At 51.9% G+C, this 16770-nt stretch overlaps 2 protein-coding genes across 2 annotated transcripts; both read right to left on the bottom strand.

The window, feature by feature from the left end:
- Positions 1 to 267: 267 nt before the first annotated feature.
- On the bottom strand, positions 268 to 3994 carry LOC125403028 (kallikrein-1). The gene is made up of 5 exons (XM_048438206.3): positions 3837 to 3994; positions 2078 to 2237; positions 1013 to 1299; positions 767 to 903; positions 268 to 471 (listed from the first exon to the last, which is right to left on the bottom strand). The coding sequence occupies exons 1-5, from the start codon at positions 3880 to 3882 to the stop codon at positions 313 to 315; spliced, it is 789 nt and encodes a 262-aa protein (XP_048294163.1). The 5' UTR covers positions 3883 to 3994; the 3' UTR covers positions 268 to 312.
- Positions 3995 to 6645: 2651 nt separating this feature from the next.
- On the bottom strand, positions 6646 to 13922 carry Klk15 (kallikrein related peptidase 15). The gene is made up of 5 exons (XM_048438006.3): positions 13883 to 13922; positions 9920 to 10070; positions 8911 to 9194; positions 8650 to 8786; positions 6646 to 7351 (listed from the first exon to the last, which is right to left on the bottom strand). Exons 1-5 carry the CDS (start codon positions 13920 to 13922, stop codon positions 7199 to 7201), a joined length of 765 nt encoding a protein of 254 aa, XP_048293963.1. The 3' UTR covers positions 6646 to 7198.
- Between the last annotated feature and the right edge of the window lie 2848 nt (positions 13923 to 16770).

A 16770-nucleotide genomic window follows, 5' to 3' on the forward strand; every position in this document is an offset into this window, starting at 1 on the left:
GCCAGGTCTAGCTGGAGCGGACCTTCCTGACGTCTCTAACTTCACCTTTGAGATCTGAGTCTTTTCCTCGCCAGAGTGGACTCATGTGGCATCCCTGACTTGGTCTGAGCCTTTTGTCGGCAGCTGTCTCAGCCCCATCCCTTTGACCACCTGTGCATGTACCCACCCGTCCCTTTCCACAAGCTGAGATCCACTGGGGAGGTCCTGACCTCAGCTGGTTGACTTGGTACCCAACTTTGGAAGGCCAGAGAATGTCAGAACTTGAACTCATTTGCTGCATGGTGGGTTTTATTGGGGGCAGGGGACAGTGTGTCAGTCAGTGTTTTCCTTTATAACTTTGTTTATCCAGGGGACGAAATCAATAAGTTTGGTGTAGATGCCCGGTTTTTCGGGTATGCCACACGGGGTAGGGCCCCATGATGTGACACCTTGGAGCATGCCATCACAGATCAGCGGGCCTCCTGAGTCACCCTGAAAGGAGAGGGACAGGAGTGAGGAAGGTCCTGGCAGTTGGGTCCTGCTGAACAGCCTGGGACAACTCCAGCTCTTGGGAGTCCTGTTCTTGCAGGGACATGGAGTTAGAGTAGGAGGACAGGACAGTCCCTGAAGCCACGTCAAAGAGAGGTAGTACCAGCGACAGGATTCTCCCCTCCCAGAGCTCATCACTTCCACAGGGAAGGGCGAGACGCACCTGCCTGGATGTGGGGATGAGGATCTTGTCCCTCTTTCAGCCCCTTCAGCACACTGCAGGAGGAGGGCCACTCACCACACAAGTGTCTTTTCCGTCTTTTAAGTCTCCTGCACACAGCATCAAGTCAGTCACTGTATGGAAGTGGACTTTGGCACACTCCTCATTAGGCAAGAGATCGAGGTACACACATTGGAGATCATCTGGGTATTCGACTATGGATCAGGGGGCAAGAGCATGGTCAGCGGACCCCAGCCTTGTTCTCGGCTTCTCCTTCAGACCCAGGTGTCCCTCCTAAGGCTGTGTGGTTGGGCCCAGACTTACACTTGCTGGGTTCAATGCTGCCCCAGCCTGAGGCAAGGCAGCTGCTCCCCAGCTTGGGTTCCTCGGTGGGCAGGCTGAGGACCTTCACATAATCTGTGAGTTGAGCGGGCTGGTCAAGGTGCAGCAGCATCAGGTCATTGCTGTAGTCCTCCTCAAGGTTTTGGGTGGTGTTCTTCAGGAGGTCCATGTTGAAGTCAGGGTGAATGATGCTTTCCTTGACAAACAGGTGCTGAGCTGAGGGTTCATCCTCAAATAGGTTGTTGCGGCCCAGCCAAACCTGGTACTTGCTGGGAGCAGGGAGAGCAATGGAAGGCAGGAGAGACAGAAAGGCACAGAAAGACACACACACACACACACACACACACACACACACACACACACACACACGCAGAGGGGGGGAGGGAGGGAGAGAGGGAGGGAGAGGGAGAGAGCACAAGGGAAGAGGGGGCAGGGAGAGAAAGAAGGCTTGAGAACTGCTCAGCTGCAGCTGTGACTGGGCCGAGCTTCCCGGGCAGGTGAAGCCTGGCCCACAGCCCAAGGCTCTCCCCTGCTCCCCCCCACCCCACCCCAGCACCCTGTCCTCCCTCTGTACTCACTCAGTTGCCCTCACCCAGTTCCAGCTCAGACCAGCCCTTCTCTGTGTGTTCTGAGTGGGCAGTAGGCCCTAAGGGCCAAACTGGCCTGGGGACAGTGGGCTCTCCCACTTCTATACTCAGGGACATCCCTTCCTAGCCTCGGGGAGCCCCTGGGGCCTAGGAGGGCAAGTGAGACCCAGACCCAGAGAAGGCTGGGCAGAGACCTGGAGGGGGAGTCGCATAGTGGCAGATGACCACAGGCTCTCAGCTCTGAGTACAGACAGGGGACACATGGACAATGAGACATAAAAGAAAGAAATAGGAATCAAATGCAAGCCTGGAGGGAGCACAGGGAGACCCAGGAGGTCATGGAGAGAGGGGTCTAGCCCAGCTCTGCTTCTCTTTCAACCTTCAGCCCTTCAGTGCCCAGCCTAGCCTGGAGTCACATTCTCTGGCTGCCACCCTGCTTCCCTGTCCCTGCCCTGCTCACTCGTTGTAGCAGTGGGCAGCTGTGAGCACCCACTTGGGGTGCACCAGGATGCCCCCACATTGGAATTTGGAGTAGTGGTACACGGCTGCCATCCAGGGCTGAGAATTCTTCCCACAGTCAAATCCTCCGATGACCCGAGACTGGATGGGAGGCGCAGCACCTGCGACAGAGCAGTGGGGGTGGGGCTGGCTCAGAGAGGGAGGTGGAGGCAGGGGGATTCCAGAATCCAGTGGCTCTTAGTCCAATGAGAGTGGAATCAGAGGTCAAAAAGGTTTGGCATTTAGAGTTTCCAAGACTTGAGAAGAAGTCAGGACTTGGGCTGGGTTTTTGGTGTGAGGTCTCAGGGAAATAGGCCTGAGTGGATAAATGAACCCAGGAAAGGGAGCCCAAGGTGATTTGGGGGTTCCTGGATTGGGCATGAAGTGTCCAGCTGGGCTGGGAGATAAGGAGGGGTTTCCAGGTCAAAGGAGTAGGGTTAAGGCTAGGGGTGGGCTCCTGTTAGGGTTTGTGGTGGGGAGGAGCTCCCTGAGAAAAGTGTTTGAGATGGGACAGGTAGTGAGAGAAAGAAAGACTGGGCATCGTGGGGGAAGGGCTCTGCTTCTCATGGAAGTGGGGGGCTAGTGGTCTGGGGTTCTCTTGGAGACAGCTATAGCGTAGGAGTGAAAAAGGATTTAAAACAGGTCAGGCCACCATGGAGTGGGGGAGCGGACCCACTTGGTATGGGGTACTAGGTTCCAGTATTGGGGTCTTTGGGAAGTCCTGGATCTGTGCGGTGGGACTCAGTCGGGAGGGGACAGGAGCCAGTGGGTGAGGGTGGAAGGCATGCATGGGAGGGAAGATCGGGCCAGAGGAAAGGGGGGTCAGGCATGGTGGATTGCTATGGGCTTGAGACAAGCCTGGGTACATAATGAGACCTTATTCCCAAGAGTTGGGGAGACGGCTTGGTTGCTACAGTACTGGCCATGCAAGCATTAGGACCTGAGTTCATCTCCCTGAACCCAGATAAAGTCAGGTGTGATGAGGTGCATCTGGAACCTCAGAGACAGTAGGACCCCCAGGCTTGCCGGCCAGCCAGCCTAGCCAAGTCCAGGGAGCACTCCGTTCAGTGAGAGACCCTGCCTTAAAAATAAGGTGCTAAGTCATTGAGTAAGACACTGGATATCTGCTTCTGGCTCTCACCACCCAACACTTCCCCAAATCAGACCAAACACAAAAACCCAGTGAGAAGGGACATGGGCAGATCCCCCACGCCAGAAATGGGGGACCTATCTGATGTCACAAGCCAAGACTGTTGGTAAAAACTGAGGGTCTTGAGAAGATGGGGGAACCAGCTGTCGGGACTAGAGGGTACAACTGAAGGCTGACAACTGCTGGACAGCCAAAGTCTCTAGGTGTGGGGTTTGGGGGAAACCCCTAACTCAGACAGCAAGCCAGAGGGACAACCAAGGTCCCAAAGTCTGTAAGGGACTGGGTTCCTTGGCAAGACTGGAGAGGCCAGAAATTGTCAGATGGCTAAAGAAGAGGAGAAAGTTCTGGAAAATGGGAGGGAACAGGGGCCTGATATGGGAATGAGGGCTGTGAGGGACTTGGCAGTGTGCAGGGGCAGGGAGAGGGGCAGGGGCAGGGGCAGGGAGAGGGGCAGATGTGCTCTGGGATGCAGCTGGGGTGAGGGGAAAGGGGAAGGGATTTCCAGGGCTAATGGCATGAGAATTAGGGCTCTGACCGCTCCCGCTCCCGCTCCCCTTCTCCCATGTCTCACCAGTCCCTCCCAGGGACAGGGCAAGGAACAGGATCAGGAACCACATGGTGACAGGTGTCCAGGAGCCGAAGGCGGTGAGCTTGGAGCTGAGGAGCCTCCTCAGGGAGCCTTTAAAAACCCGTAGTCTCCCCCCCAGCCCCGCCCCTGCCCTGTTGGCAGCCAGATGCTGGCAAAGGCACTGCCCTTGCTGACGGAGGTAAACTCCCCACTCCCACCCTCACAGCTGTGGGAGGGGAGGGACTCATGGCACCTGCTGTCCTGCAGGCCCTAGGTCACCCTGGACACCTTCCCAGGGCTGAGATTGGGTGGGGCCAGGGCCGCTGTTCCTGGAGCTGCCTGTGATCTGGGGACCATAGCCAGAATGGCAAGGTCAGGTGGTGGGGAAGGAGTGCAGCAGGAGGGTGCAGGGGCAAGCGACCCTACCGAACAGCTCCAAGGAAGGTCCCAGCACACCCTCAGGAACCAACAGTCAAAACAAATTCCTTGTAGCCAAGAGGGCTCCAAACTCCCTGCAAATACAAATCTTGGTTTTGAGAATGTCAGGATTCTTACTTTCTTAGACCTGGAATCTAAATCATTGATTTTATTGTTCCTGTTAGAAGTCTAATGAGCAGGCATGGTGGTGTACATCTTTAATCCCAGCACTTGGGAGACAGGGGCAGGTGCACTTCTGTGAGTTCGAGGCCAGCCTAGTCTAAATAGTGAGTTCCAGGATAGTCAGGGCTATATAGAGAGTTGTCTCAAAACAAATCAATAAAATAAAATAAAAAGTTAGAATGCACATTATCATAGCACATTCTTTGATCCAAGAATATGAAAATTCAGGCTACCCCAGGGGACTGTTGGGGGCTCAATGACCTTTCTATTCCTTGTACCCTAGACAAGGATGCTCAAGGTCATGTCCCTCAAAGTCCCAAAGATCTGAACTAGCAGCTTTCCCCAAATCAAGATTATTACCACAGACCCTGGTGTGGTAGTTCACACTCTTGGGAAGTTGAGGCAGGAGAATCAGGAGTTCAAGGTCAGCTCAGCCATTTGGCAAGGTCTGCGACCCTAAAAGAAGTGTGTGTGCGCGAGTTGGCAGGAACTGGGAATGTAGGTCAGTAGGGGGGTGATGCCTAGCAAGCATGAAGCCCTGGGTCTAAGCCACAGGTCCGTGTAAAACCAAAACCAGGTGTGGGAATACATGACTGTAAAACCAGCATGGGAGATGTGGAGGCAGGAAGATCAGGCCATCCTTGGCTAACGTGAAACAATAATTAAGTAAATAAAAATATTTTGAGACTGGTGAGATGGCTCCGTGGATAAGGTGTCTGCTACCAAGGCTGACAGTTTTTATTTATTTTTTTATTTTTATTTTTTAAATATTTATTTATTTATTTTGTATACAATATTCTGTCTGTGTGTGTATGCCTGCAGGCCAGAAGAGGGCACCAGACCCCATTCCAGATGGTTGTGTGCCACCATGTGGATGCTGGGAATTGAACTCAGGACGTTTGGAAGAACAGGCAGTGCTCTTAACCTCTGAGCCATTTCCCCAGCCCAGCCTGACAGTTTTTAAATTCAATCCCTCAGTCATCTCTCAGAATATGTCCTTTGACCTCCACACACACACACACACACAAATAAATATGTGCAATAAAGATATTATTAGAAGTTGCAATGACAACCCCTCACTCAATCTAATATATCTATTTCAATGGCCAAGATCAAGGGTTTCAACATTCAGTGACCCCAGTAATTACTGGACTCCCATAGCCTTGATGGTAAAGTCACAAGTTTCAAACTTGAGACCTGGATACGATCAGCAAGGCAGCTCACAGTATCCAAGCCTGTACTGTATGTCATCAACGTGGCCGAGGTATCCAAGCCTGTACTGTATGTCATCAACGTGGCCAAGGTATCCTAGCTTGTACTGTATGTCATCAACGTGGTCGAGGTATCCTAGCCTGTACTGTATGTCACCAATGTGGCCAAGGTATCCTAGCCTGTACTGTATGTCATCAACGTGGCCGAGGTATCCTAGCCTGTACTGTATGTCATCAACGTGGCCGAGGTATCCTAGCCTGTACTGTATGTCATCAACGTGGCCGAGGTATCCTAGCCTGTACTGTATGTCATCAACGTGGCCGAGGTATCCAAGCCTGTACTGTATGTCACCAACGTGGCCGAGGTATCCTAGCCTGTACTGTATGTCATCAATGTGGTCGAGGTATCCTAGCCTGTACTGTATGTCATCAACGTGGCCAAGGTATCCAAGCCTGTACTGTATGTCATCAATATGGTCGAGGTATCCTAGCCTGTACTGTATGTCATCAACGTGGTCGAGGTATCCTAGCCTGTACTGTATGTCATCAACGTGGCCAAGGTATCCAAGCCTGTACTGTATGTCATCAATGTGGTCGAGGTATCCTAGCCTGTACTGTATGTCATCAATGTGGTCGAGGTATCCAAGCCTGTACTGTATGTCATCAATGTGGTCGAGGTATCCAAGCCTGTACTGTATGTCATCAATGTGGTTGAGGTATCCAAGCCTGTACTGCATATCATCAACGTGGCTGAGGTATCCATCCTAGCCTGTACTGTATGTCATCAACATGACCGAGGGAAAGGGAGTGTTGGTCTTGTTGCCTTGGCCACCAGAGAGCCTAGAACTAACTAACCAAAAGCTCTTGGAAATCTAGTGTGTGTTGAGTCCTCTCACTGAAATGTACAGTTCAGAGTGTGGACAAAGTGGCAGACACTGCTCTGATCTCTCAAGATGAATGATTCATTTAATCTTCACAGACACCCTAGGAGACAAGTGCTATTGTGACCCATTTCACAGATGGTAAAACCAAGAATGAGTGAGGTCATACCCCTGATCCAATCAGCATCCCACATCTGGTTTAAACGAGCAAAGTCATACCTGAAGTCTTGTTCCATCACGTAGGGAAAAAGACTCTGGGTGCCATGGAACTGTAGACTTTGTATCCTAGCCCCCCACCCATTTCCCATCATACCGTAAAGAGAGAAAGTCACACCCTACAGGGAAGGTTGGACCAACACTTTTTTTTTTTTTTTTTGAGACAGGGTTTCTGTGTATAGTTCTGGGTATCCTGGAACTCACTCTGTAAAACAGGCTGGCCTTGGATTTAGAGATCTACCTGCCTCTGCCTCCTTAGTGCTGGGAAAACACTGCTTTCTTGGTGTTAAGCAGGTGACTTCAGCCGGGGAGAGGCCCTGGCTAACTGTGCATGTCAGAGTATGGAGGGGCTCAGCTCTGTCTCAGGTAGGAATGGGGCGGCTGGCCAGCTATGGGCACTCTTGGTCAGGGTCCTAGGCTGTCAGTCAGTGAGGACCTAGTGGGTGGTTCCAACGAGTCAGTTCCTTTTCATGCTTTCCCGGATCCACTCCAAGTAGCTGCAGACTTTGGTGTAGACGCCAGGCTTAGTGGTAGTATCACAGGGGACGTCACCCCACGAGACAATGCCCTGCAGGGCACCGCTGCAGACCAGAGGTCCTCCGGAATCACCCTGTGGGGGTAAAGGGAGGCTTTCCTCAATATTCCATTCCATGCAGCGAGAGGATAAACACCTCATCCTCCTGCCTCAACTCCACAAGTGCTTGGGTTACAGGTGTGCACTGCCATGCGTGGTTTACACGGTGCTGGAGCTGGGACCCAAGCTTTGTGCATGCGAGGACATTACCAGCGGAGTCACACCCCCACCTACTGTCGACCTTATTCCCACTAGCCACTGCTCCTCATCTTAGTGAAGCCCCAAACCAACCTCACCCCAGGAAACTCCAACATTACCCCAAACCCATCCAAGCCTACTCTGACTCAACACAACCCAAGAGAGCCAACCCCGGCCCCCAGCTCTGACTTGCACTATCCAGCCCCACAGATGGCAGTAAGCTCAAGTTAGATTCCATCCACTCCACACATCTTCCCCATTCAAAATCACACTGAATCTGTGCTCACCAAACTCAACCCAATCCCAATCTTTGCACTTTTCTCACCCTTCCCCCAAACCCACACCTCCCATGCCAACCCCAATATACTTCCCATCACTTCCCTTCTTAGCTCCATTCCATGCTTCCCCAAACCCTATAACCCTCCCCATGCCCGCATGTCTAACCCCTTTTCCAGTCTCACCATGATTCTAACTGCTCCGGGAATTCCATCCCATACCTAATCTTAGCATTGTTTCTGGTCCAAAACAAAGAAAATTTAAGCAATCCTACTTGGCCTATTCTGTCTTAATTAGCTTCAGCTGCCAATTTGACACAGCCTAGGATCATCGGAGGAGTCTCAACCGAGAGAATGCCATGTTGAGCACATCTGTAGGAAGTTGTCTTCAATGTGGGAGGATCCAGCTCCCTGTGAGTGGCATCATCCCCTAGGCAAATGGGACTTGGCTGTAGGCCATGGAGAGATGGCTCAGCAGTTAAGATCACTGACTGCTCTTGCATAGGACCCAGCACCCACAAGGCAGTTCACAACTGTTTGTAATTTCTATTCCAAGGGGTCCTCTTCTGGTTTCTATGCGCACTACACTATGTGGTGCACAAACATACAAAAAAAAAAAAAAAAAAAAAAAAAAAAAGAGACGAGAAGAGAAGAAAGCCAGCTGAACGGGAGCCAGTGATCAAGCCAGTAAGCAGCATCCTTCCTTCCATGGATTCTGCTTTAGGTTCACACCTGAGTTGTTGCCCTGCCTTCCCTCAGTGATGGACTGTGAGTTTGTGAGCTAAAGAAACAGGAAAGCAAACTAGGATACACCCCGCCCCCGCCCCGCGCCTTTACCCAAAGTCCCCACTTGGCTCTGACCTCACAGGAGTCCGTGCCACCGCCCTCTACACCAGCACACACCATGGTGGGCAACACTCGACCCGGGTAGTCCTTGTTACAGGATGCCTTGGAGATAATGCTGATGTTGGCACAATGCAACGTATCCGGGAGTCTCACTGAGAGGGACAGATGGCTTTGAGTATAGTCTCTGCTTTGGTTCCTGAGCCCTCCACCCAAGAACCCAAGAACGAAGGACAGTGTTGCTGGAATTCCCAGATCCAGCTCCATCCTTCCACGCACCTTGTGGCTTGTGACTCCCTGTGGTTCCAGGCTTGTTGTCTGACAATAGGCCCCAGCCTGACACCACACAGTTCTCGCCGGTAAATGGGCAACGTGTGGGCAGAGGCACAGGACGCACCTGGGGTGAGAGCCGGGCAGGCTGGAGAAGTCGCAACAACATGATGTCATGCCGATGGGTGCGAGCCTCGTAGCCCGGATGTGGGATGATTCGAGCGACCAAACGCACTTGCTCTGGGCCATCGCGCTTGCGAAGGTTGTGCTCGCCCAGCCGGACTCTCATGAAGCTGGGTGGGCGAGCAGTTACCCGAAAGGAGTAGACAAAGGGGTCAAAGAGTTGACAACCTGCGATTATCTGACCCGTTGAAAACCTCAAAATCTCTTTTCCTTTTCTCGAGTTTTTGAAGCCAAAATGGTTCCAGCCATGGCCCCTCAAGAATCCACAAGTTTCAGGGTGCATGCCTTTACCCTAACACTTAGGAGGAAGAGGAAGGCAAATTTTTGTAAGTTTTGGACCAGCCTGGTCTACATAGTGAGTTCTAAAGCGACCTGGGGTACAAAGTGGGACTTTATCTCTCTCAAAAAACAAAACAAAACAAAACAAAAAAACAAAAAACCAGACAAACTAAGCTAGGAGGTCCTAAGTCAGGCACACATGCACAACTCAGTGCCAGATTTTCCCCTTCCCTTCTTCAGAATAGAAAATTCCCACCCACTCAACCCCTCTCCCATCAGGGGCCCCAAAGATGGGACCTTTGCAGCCTTCTCTTTGCCCTTTAGAGGTGTAGGATCCACACCCCTTCTCACCAAGGCCTTCAACTCAAGGTTTCCCATTCCTTAGGAACCAAGAACTTAGGTTACTTCCCCACTCAAGCCCAGCAGTCCATATACCCCAAACCTAGAAGCTTCACGTCATAGTCACCCTCAGGACTCTCCATATCCTGCCTTTACACCAAACCTAGAAGCTTCAGGTCATATCACCCACAGGACCCGTCATACCCTGCCTTTATACCGGGTTTGGCAGTGGGCAGCAGTCAGCACCCAGTGTGGGGAGATGAGGAAGGCGCCACAGTTGAAACGGCTACGCTCGAAGAGGGCCACTTGCCACGGCTGTGAATGGGGCACACACTCCTCGCCCTCTAGTACCTTGTCACCGTCCTGAGCTGTGGAGAGACATGGAAGACTCTGCATGAGTCCCTCCTTTGCAGCATCCCTACCCACAACTCGCGCTATCTTCACTTCCTGCTTCACCCAGGCCCTCCTCCCTTTGTTCGTTAAGAAATCCCTTCTTTAATCCTACCACTCCAGAGGCAGAGGCAGGCCGATCTTTAAGTTCAAGACCACCCTGATCTACAGAGCAAGTTCCAGGACAGCCAGGGAAACACACAGAAACCTTGTCTCAGAAAAGAAAAACAGAAAAAGAAAAGAAAAGAAAAGGTATTCCTGCTTAGGGCTGGAGAAGGCTCCCTGGGTAAAGTGCTTGCTGCATGAGGAGCTGAGTTTGGATCCTCAACACCCACATAAAAAGCCAGGTGTGGCTCCCCAGTGCTGGAGTTGGGCAGGGAGGACAGGCTGATCCCAGGGCTTGCTGACTAGCTACTGTAATGCTGAGATCTGTGAGGCACAAAGAAGAGAAAAGATGGAGGGCTAGTGAAGCCCTCAGTAGTGAAGAACTCGTGTTGCTTTTGCAGAGGACCTCAGTGCAAATTTTAGGACCAACATGGAGGCTCACAACTGCCTACAATTCCAGTTCCAGGAGGCTTTCTTCTGACTTCTGGGGGTACCTTTCTCTCTCTGCCTCTCTGTCTCTGTCTCTGTCTCTCTCTCTCTCACACACACTTGTAAAGAAAATAACTAAAGCAAAAAAAAATACATAAGGAGAAGGGATGGAGAAAGACACTGAGTGTTAACCTCTGTTTCTACCCCCACTGCACAGGTGAGTACACATGCATATTACAAACATACATATGCACATACAGACACATCTTGAAGCTGGTATCTGGTTTTGACAGTTGCTGTCTGTACTTGCCATGAGGCGTTGACTCCTGTGTTTGCATGCCCATATATATATAGGCACACACATGTGCATGTAGACCAGAGAACAATCTCTAGTGCCATTCCTCAGGCATGCACATCTTGATTACGGAGACTGGATTATTTTCACTGAACCTGGGGCTGTCTGACTTTGCTAGGCTGGCTGGCCAGGGAGCCTCAGGAACCCACTGTGTCTTCCCTCACCCAGTGATGCCTTACATACATGGCTTGTGACACAGGTTCTGAGGCTCAAGCTCAGGTCGCCACACTTGCACGGCAAGTAGCTCACGGACCGAGCTCTGTCCCCAGTCAGAGGTTGATCTCTTGGTACTTGTTCTCCATGAGGATAAGAGGGGCCTATGGGTGCCCTTGTGGGTGCCCAGGTATGTGTGTGATTATACCTGGCACATTGTAACTCTTTGTTTCCTCAGTGTTTTAAGGCAGGGTCTCACTCTGTTGCATAGCCTGGCTTGAAACTTACAATGTAACCAGGGTGGACTGAACACAGGGCAGCTCTCTCTCTTAATTAAGTCTTTCAGGTTCTGGGATTATAGTCATGTGTATTTGTTACTTTAAACAAAGGACACCCATTTATTTTGGGGGATGTCCATGCGGATGTTCAGGCTAGTGACACAGGTACGGTCAAAGTATGGCAGCCATCTGCACAGACCTAGTTACAACAGCCAACATCAAAACCACAATGTAAAGGCTGGAAACACGAGTCAGCTGGAAAGTCCTTGCCTTGTGAGAGTGAAGGCCCACTCTCAATCCTTAGGATCCAGGTAAAAAGTCAGGCATGGTGGTGCAGGTTTGTGACTGCAGTGCTGGGGTCAGTGGGGTCCCTGGAGCTCCCCCGGCAGCCAGCATGGCCTAATCAGCATTCGAAAAGTTCTGTGTTAAAAAATTAAAGTGGGACTGGAGAGATTCACTAGTTAAGAGCACTGACTACTCTTCCAGAGGACCCAGTTTTAATTTCCATTTAATTTCCACGGCTCTCGCGCTCTAGTTCCAGGAGATTTGATGGCCCCTTTGGATCAGGCACCAGGTACGCACAAGGTGCACATACATAAATGCAGACAAAACACTCCTCCACATAAAATAATAAAATAAAACAAGGCGGACCGTGCCTGAGGAAGGAACTAATATTGACCTCTGTTATCCACAAGCAGGGGCACACAGTGTAAAGATGTTTCTACCTACAAGTCATTCTGTAGAACTCAGAGACCCATCTGCAGGGCCAATACTCAGACATGGACAGGCCCCACCAACCTAGACCACATTCAGAGGCCACCAAATGTAGCACTGAGATTTCACGGTCAAAGGTATCTGGCAGGAGAGACAGAGGAGACAGGATCACTGGTGTCTAAGGTCACTCTTTGAAGTTCACAAGGGGAGACCTGGCTCATGCTTCTGAATGGTAACACACACACACACACACACACACACACACACACACACACACACACTCAGAGAGAGAGAGAGAGAGAGAGAGAGAGAGAGAGAGAGAGAGAGAGAGAATGGCACCACATATAATGACATAATTGAGATATTTGAAGCCACAGTTCCTTATACTGAGCCATGTGGCCGCCCCACTCCTCCAAGGTCAAGACCATGATAGACACCCAACTCTTGGCTGTGTTACAACCAAGCCAAATGTCCACACTTCACCCTCTGTCCTCCAAGGTCAGGAACAGGGCCAAAGGGCCTGGGAAGCTGTGGGAATGCGGATGTGGCAGAAGAGGGGCTTAGCAGAGGAGGGGTGAGGTCGCCTTGTGGAGGACAGCACTGGCTGAGCAGCTGGGCATGGGGCTGCACCCGGCCAGTCCCAGCTGGAGGAGGGCAGAGGCCCCGGCTGGCTGCAGCAGACAGCAGGGGCAGAGCACAGGGAGAGCCCCAGGGGAGACTTGCCTGCCGTGGGGCAGGGCTGAGAGCCCTAGGCAGAGGTCATGTGGGGAGCAGGAGGATAGTTAATGGACACCCCCCTCCAATTTCTCCAGGGCAGGAAGCATCAGGTTACATAGAAAATTTCCACAAGATGTAGTAGAGGTTGGTCTGGGGTTGGCCTGTCACCCAGGGTGACCTTGGTTTAGTGACCACCCTACTTTCAACCTGCTCCCTGGTAAGTGAAGGCGGTGTGTGGGTCTCACACTCAGCTATCCAGACTTGACAGCATTACCATCTGTGTCGTCACCAGACCCAAGCTTATTTGGGGGATGGATTTTCTCACTGAACTTGGAGCTTACAGATTGGCTGGACTGGATGGTAGCCAGCCCATTGATCCCCATCTCCTCCTCCCAGCTCTGGAATTTTATAGGCATACGGCTGGTTTTTCATGTGGGTACTGGGGATCTGAACTCAGATCCTCACGATTCCACAGAAAACATTTATCCACGGGGCCATTGCTGCAGCCCCCTGCCTCGCATGGTCATTATGTGTAAATGCTCTGTGCCCTGCATGGAGTGTCCAAATTGTTCCTTCATGCTCACACACCTCATGGAACCTCACACTGAGTTTTAATAGTTGCCTCCATCCTATGCGTGGGAAACCAGGGTTGCAGAGTTGGGGAACTGGCAGCCACAGGATTCAAATCTAGATCCTGTGCTCTTGGTGTCTCAACCAGCCTGATTGCTTGTCCTGTACATCACCTTCGTGATGTGGTTAAGACTTCACGGTGTCTGGTGTCTGTCACAGGTAGAAAGCACTCGAGCCCCGAGAGGTAAGACAGTTTCCCCAAGGCTACACAGCAAGAAGGAATGGTCTTGGAACTCAGGTGGCTCAGCATCTCCAGACCTTCTGATGACTCATTCGGGGACATTTGGCAGGTGACTCAGGTGGAGTGTCTCTGGGTGAAGTATGGACTAACAGGTCCTAGGTTGCAGAAACTCTGGGGAAGGGGGCACCCCCATTTCATCAGACCAACACCAACTTTGGTGTCCCTCACCTGCAGACACGAGCAAGACGAAAGCAAGGAGAAACCACATTGTGGAGGAGGGTCCTGGGCTCGGAGACCTGGTGGCAGGGAGGACGACAAAAACTGGGGTAAGGCTGGATGCATCTGTCCCCATCACTATGCCTGCAGAAATGCATCCCTGTGTGTGGCACACTTTTCTCTGTCTTTTGTGATAGTGTCTTCCTATACATCCTAGGCTAGCCTCAAACTCACGGTCCTCCAGCCTCAGCCTCCCGACTGTCAAGATGACAGGTATATGGCACTATGCTAGCCTAGGAAACTACTTTACCTCCCTGTGTCCCATCTCCCTCAGCGTCCTCACACGCTCTTCCCTGCCTCCCATCCCCCGCAGCGTCCACCCATGCTCCTGGTTCCTATCTCGGTGGGGTCCTCTGTTCCTTTCATTATTGAAGACCCCAGTATTAGCCAACAACTCCTGGGTCTCTCTCATCCCCATGGCTCCGGATCAGGACTCTATCCAGGTTCCCATGGGGACTCTGGGGTCCCCTTAAGTCAAGTACTCCTGTAGTCGTCCATACCCTATACACAAAGTCCTAGAGAGCTAAGCTCCCTTCCTCCTTCCCTCCACTCTTCTCTTCTTTCTTCCTTTCCTCTGGGGTACCAAGGCCTGACCTATGCTGGCCAACTGCACCAAGCCATGCCCCTTGATCCTCACTGGTGAGTTCTAGGAATGCACACCACTAAGTCACATCCCCACCTCTTCTTTTACTATTCATTTTGAGACAGGGTTTTCACTAAGTTTCGCAGGCTAGTCTTGAACTCGCCATTCCCACACCGTAGCCTCTAAGTGATGAATGACAGGCATTCACCACCACACCTAGCTTGACAGGGTCTTTCTACAGCAGAGCTGAGGGCTGCTCTCTCCTGCTCGCAGCCTCCCACGGACTTCTGATAGCCCCCAAATAAAGTCCCATATCCTCAGCAGTCCTTTGAGGGACAGAAATGTCTGCTCCTCTTCCAGCCTGCCAGGCTGGGTTTTTGGGACCCTTCCTAGGCACAGACAGTGCTGGACTTTGGTCCAGTAGTTTTCTCCCTGGCTTTGCTCAGCGTGTCTCCCTTCAACCTCGAATAACCCTTCCCCTGACTCTCTGTGGTGTCTCCTTATCAGACTGAGAACTCCTTTGGAGCAGACCCCCAATGACTAACCCTGGATTCCTAGGTACCACCAAGTGTTAGGGTCTGGAGAGACCTCCAGGAGCTTGGAGGAGTGAATTAAAGTCTTTCTCATCTTGCATCTTGCTATTTACTTTTTCAGCTCAGCGGGACTCTTCCAAGACACTGTAGTCCAGAGGGGATGTCATTAAGACCCTGTGGCACCCATCTTGCCCCTGCATGGTAGCACTGGCTGCAGACTGAGACCTGGCTGCTCCCACTCTCCATCCAAGAGGAAGATGGAGTTCAGGTCAGAACCTCCTGTCCCCAGCTCTGCTCAGTCTGGGACCTAGCACTGGGGACACCTCAGGGAAGTTGTTTTGAACTGACTTGACCTATGGTAACTGCTGACCATGTCCTTGGCTCCATGACAAGTGTTTCTAGGGACGTCCTCTCAAGTCCCTCCACCCCTCTCCCCCTTCATTCCAGGCTCTCTCTAGAAGCTTTGAGACATTTTCTTGGTTCAGATTTAACTTGAAGCTACAGGAAAAGGACCCAAACGACCCAATGCCCTTGACAACTGGTCCTTCAGGGTTGTCTGCGCCTCCTAGAGACCAAGGCACTTTCAGGGTCCCCTCTCCACCCCCCACTCACTTTCCCAAGCTCTTTCTTCAAATATCTCACCCCCTCCAGGTCCTCCAGTGACATCCAAAGCAGCTGGGATACCAGAAGGGGACCAGACATCTGAAAGCTTGTATTTATAAGCTCCCGGCCCAGCCTGGGTCTGGGTGGGGTTGGGTAGAGTGGAGTGAGAGGCAGTGGAAGGTGAGGTTTACAGGCTGGACGCCCTGGTGGCAGGTGCAATGCCAGACTAGGTTGGTCTAATGAGCATTTATTAGTCTGAAGTCACTGTCCGAGTCTGTTGGGAGGATTCCATCCAGGGGCAGGACAACAAGTGCAGGAAACGGGAAGGTAGTGAAATGCGAGCCTGGGATCCTGGGCGGAGGTGTGGAAGCTGAGTTCTAAAGCCACGCTTCTGGGGTCTGGGAGACAGTTTTGAACTGCGTCTTTCTAAGTTCACCTTGTTGCTTTTACTTTGTGGACGAGTGCACATGTGAGCCCGTGCACCAGCGCAGTGCACACATGCTAGCTGAGGTGCCCAGCACATCATAGCCCATGGGGGTCAGAGGCCTTCGACTCCCAGGAGCGAGGGTAACAGGAGGTTGTGTTGGTTGTTACCTGACACGGGTGCTGGGAACCATGCTCAGTTCTGTGGGAGAGCAGACTAGGTTCTCAACTGCTGAGCTGTGTCTGCAGCCCCTCTACCTTGTTTTTTGAGCAGATTCTCTCAGCTGGACTTGGAGCTCCCTGGTAGACCTAGGCTGGTCTGGCAGCCGGCTCCAGAGACCCACCATTCTGGTCTCCCCGTGGAGCACAGGCTCAAGCTGGATTCTCAGGTAGGTTCTGTGGATTGAACTCAGGTCCTCAGGCTTGCGTGACAAGCACTTTGTTCACTGAGCCGTGTCCTCACCCTAGAGAGTGTACTTTGAAGTCTGAGGTCCCGTGCCTGGGCTCAGAACTGAAGTCTGAGGTCCCGTGCCTGGGCTCAGAAGTTTGAGAGACTAACTTCTGAGGCTCAGGCCTGTGTTCTGCATAGTTTCCTTCTTCTGGTGTCATCTCCTCATCCTCCTCTGACCCTCGATTCTGTCCCTAGCACCACATAAACCAGGTATGATAGCACGTGCCTGCAACCCCAGCCCTTGGGG

This window comes from Myodes glareolus, chromosome 24 (assembly GCF_982192425.1).
Source record: "Myodes glareolus chromosome 24, mMyoGla1.1, whole genome shotgun sequence".
Classification (NCBI taxonomy): Eukaryota; Metazoa; Chordata; class Mammalia; order Rodentia; family Cricetidae; genus Myodes; species Myodes glareolus.

Coding starts and splice junctions, on each gene's coding strand:
- LOC125403028 (XM_048438206.3), bottom strand. CDS start 3,882: ATGTGGTTCCTGATCCTGTTCCTTGCCCTGTCCCTGGGAGGGACTG. Junction 2,238..3,836: donor CCTGTCCCTGGGAGGGACTG/GTGAGACATGGG, acceptor GCTCTGTCGCAG/GTGCTGCGCCTCCCATCCAG. Junction 904..1,012: donor CAGCATTGAACCCAGCAAGT/GTAAGTCTGGGC, acceptor CCTGATCCATAG/TCGAATACCCAGATGATCTC.
- Klk15 (XM_048438006.3), bottom strand. CDS start 13,922: ATGTGGTTTCTCCTTGCTTTCGTCTTGCTCGTGTCTGCAG. Junction 9,195..9,919: donor GCTGCCCACTGCCAAACCCG/GTATAAAGGCAG, acceptor TCGCCCACCCAG/CTTCATGAGAGTCCGGCTGG. Junction 7,352..8,649: donor GTGGCACGGACTCCTGTGAG/GTCAGAGCCAAG, acceptor TTACCCCCACAG/GGTGATTCCGGAGGACCTCT.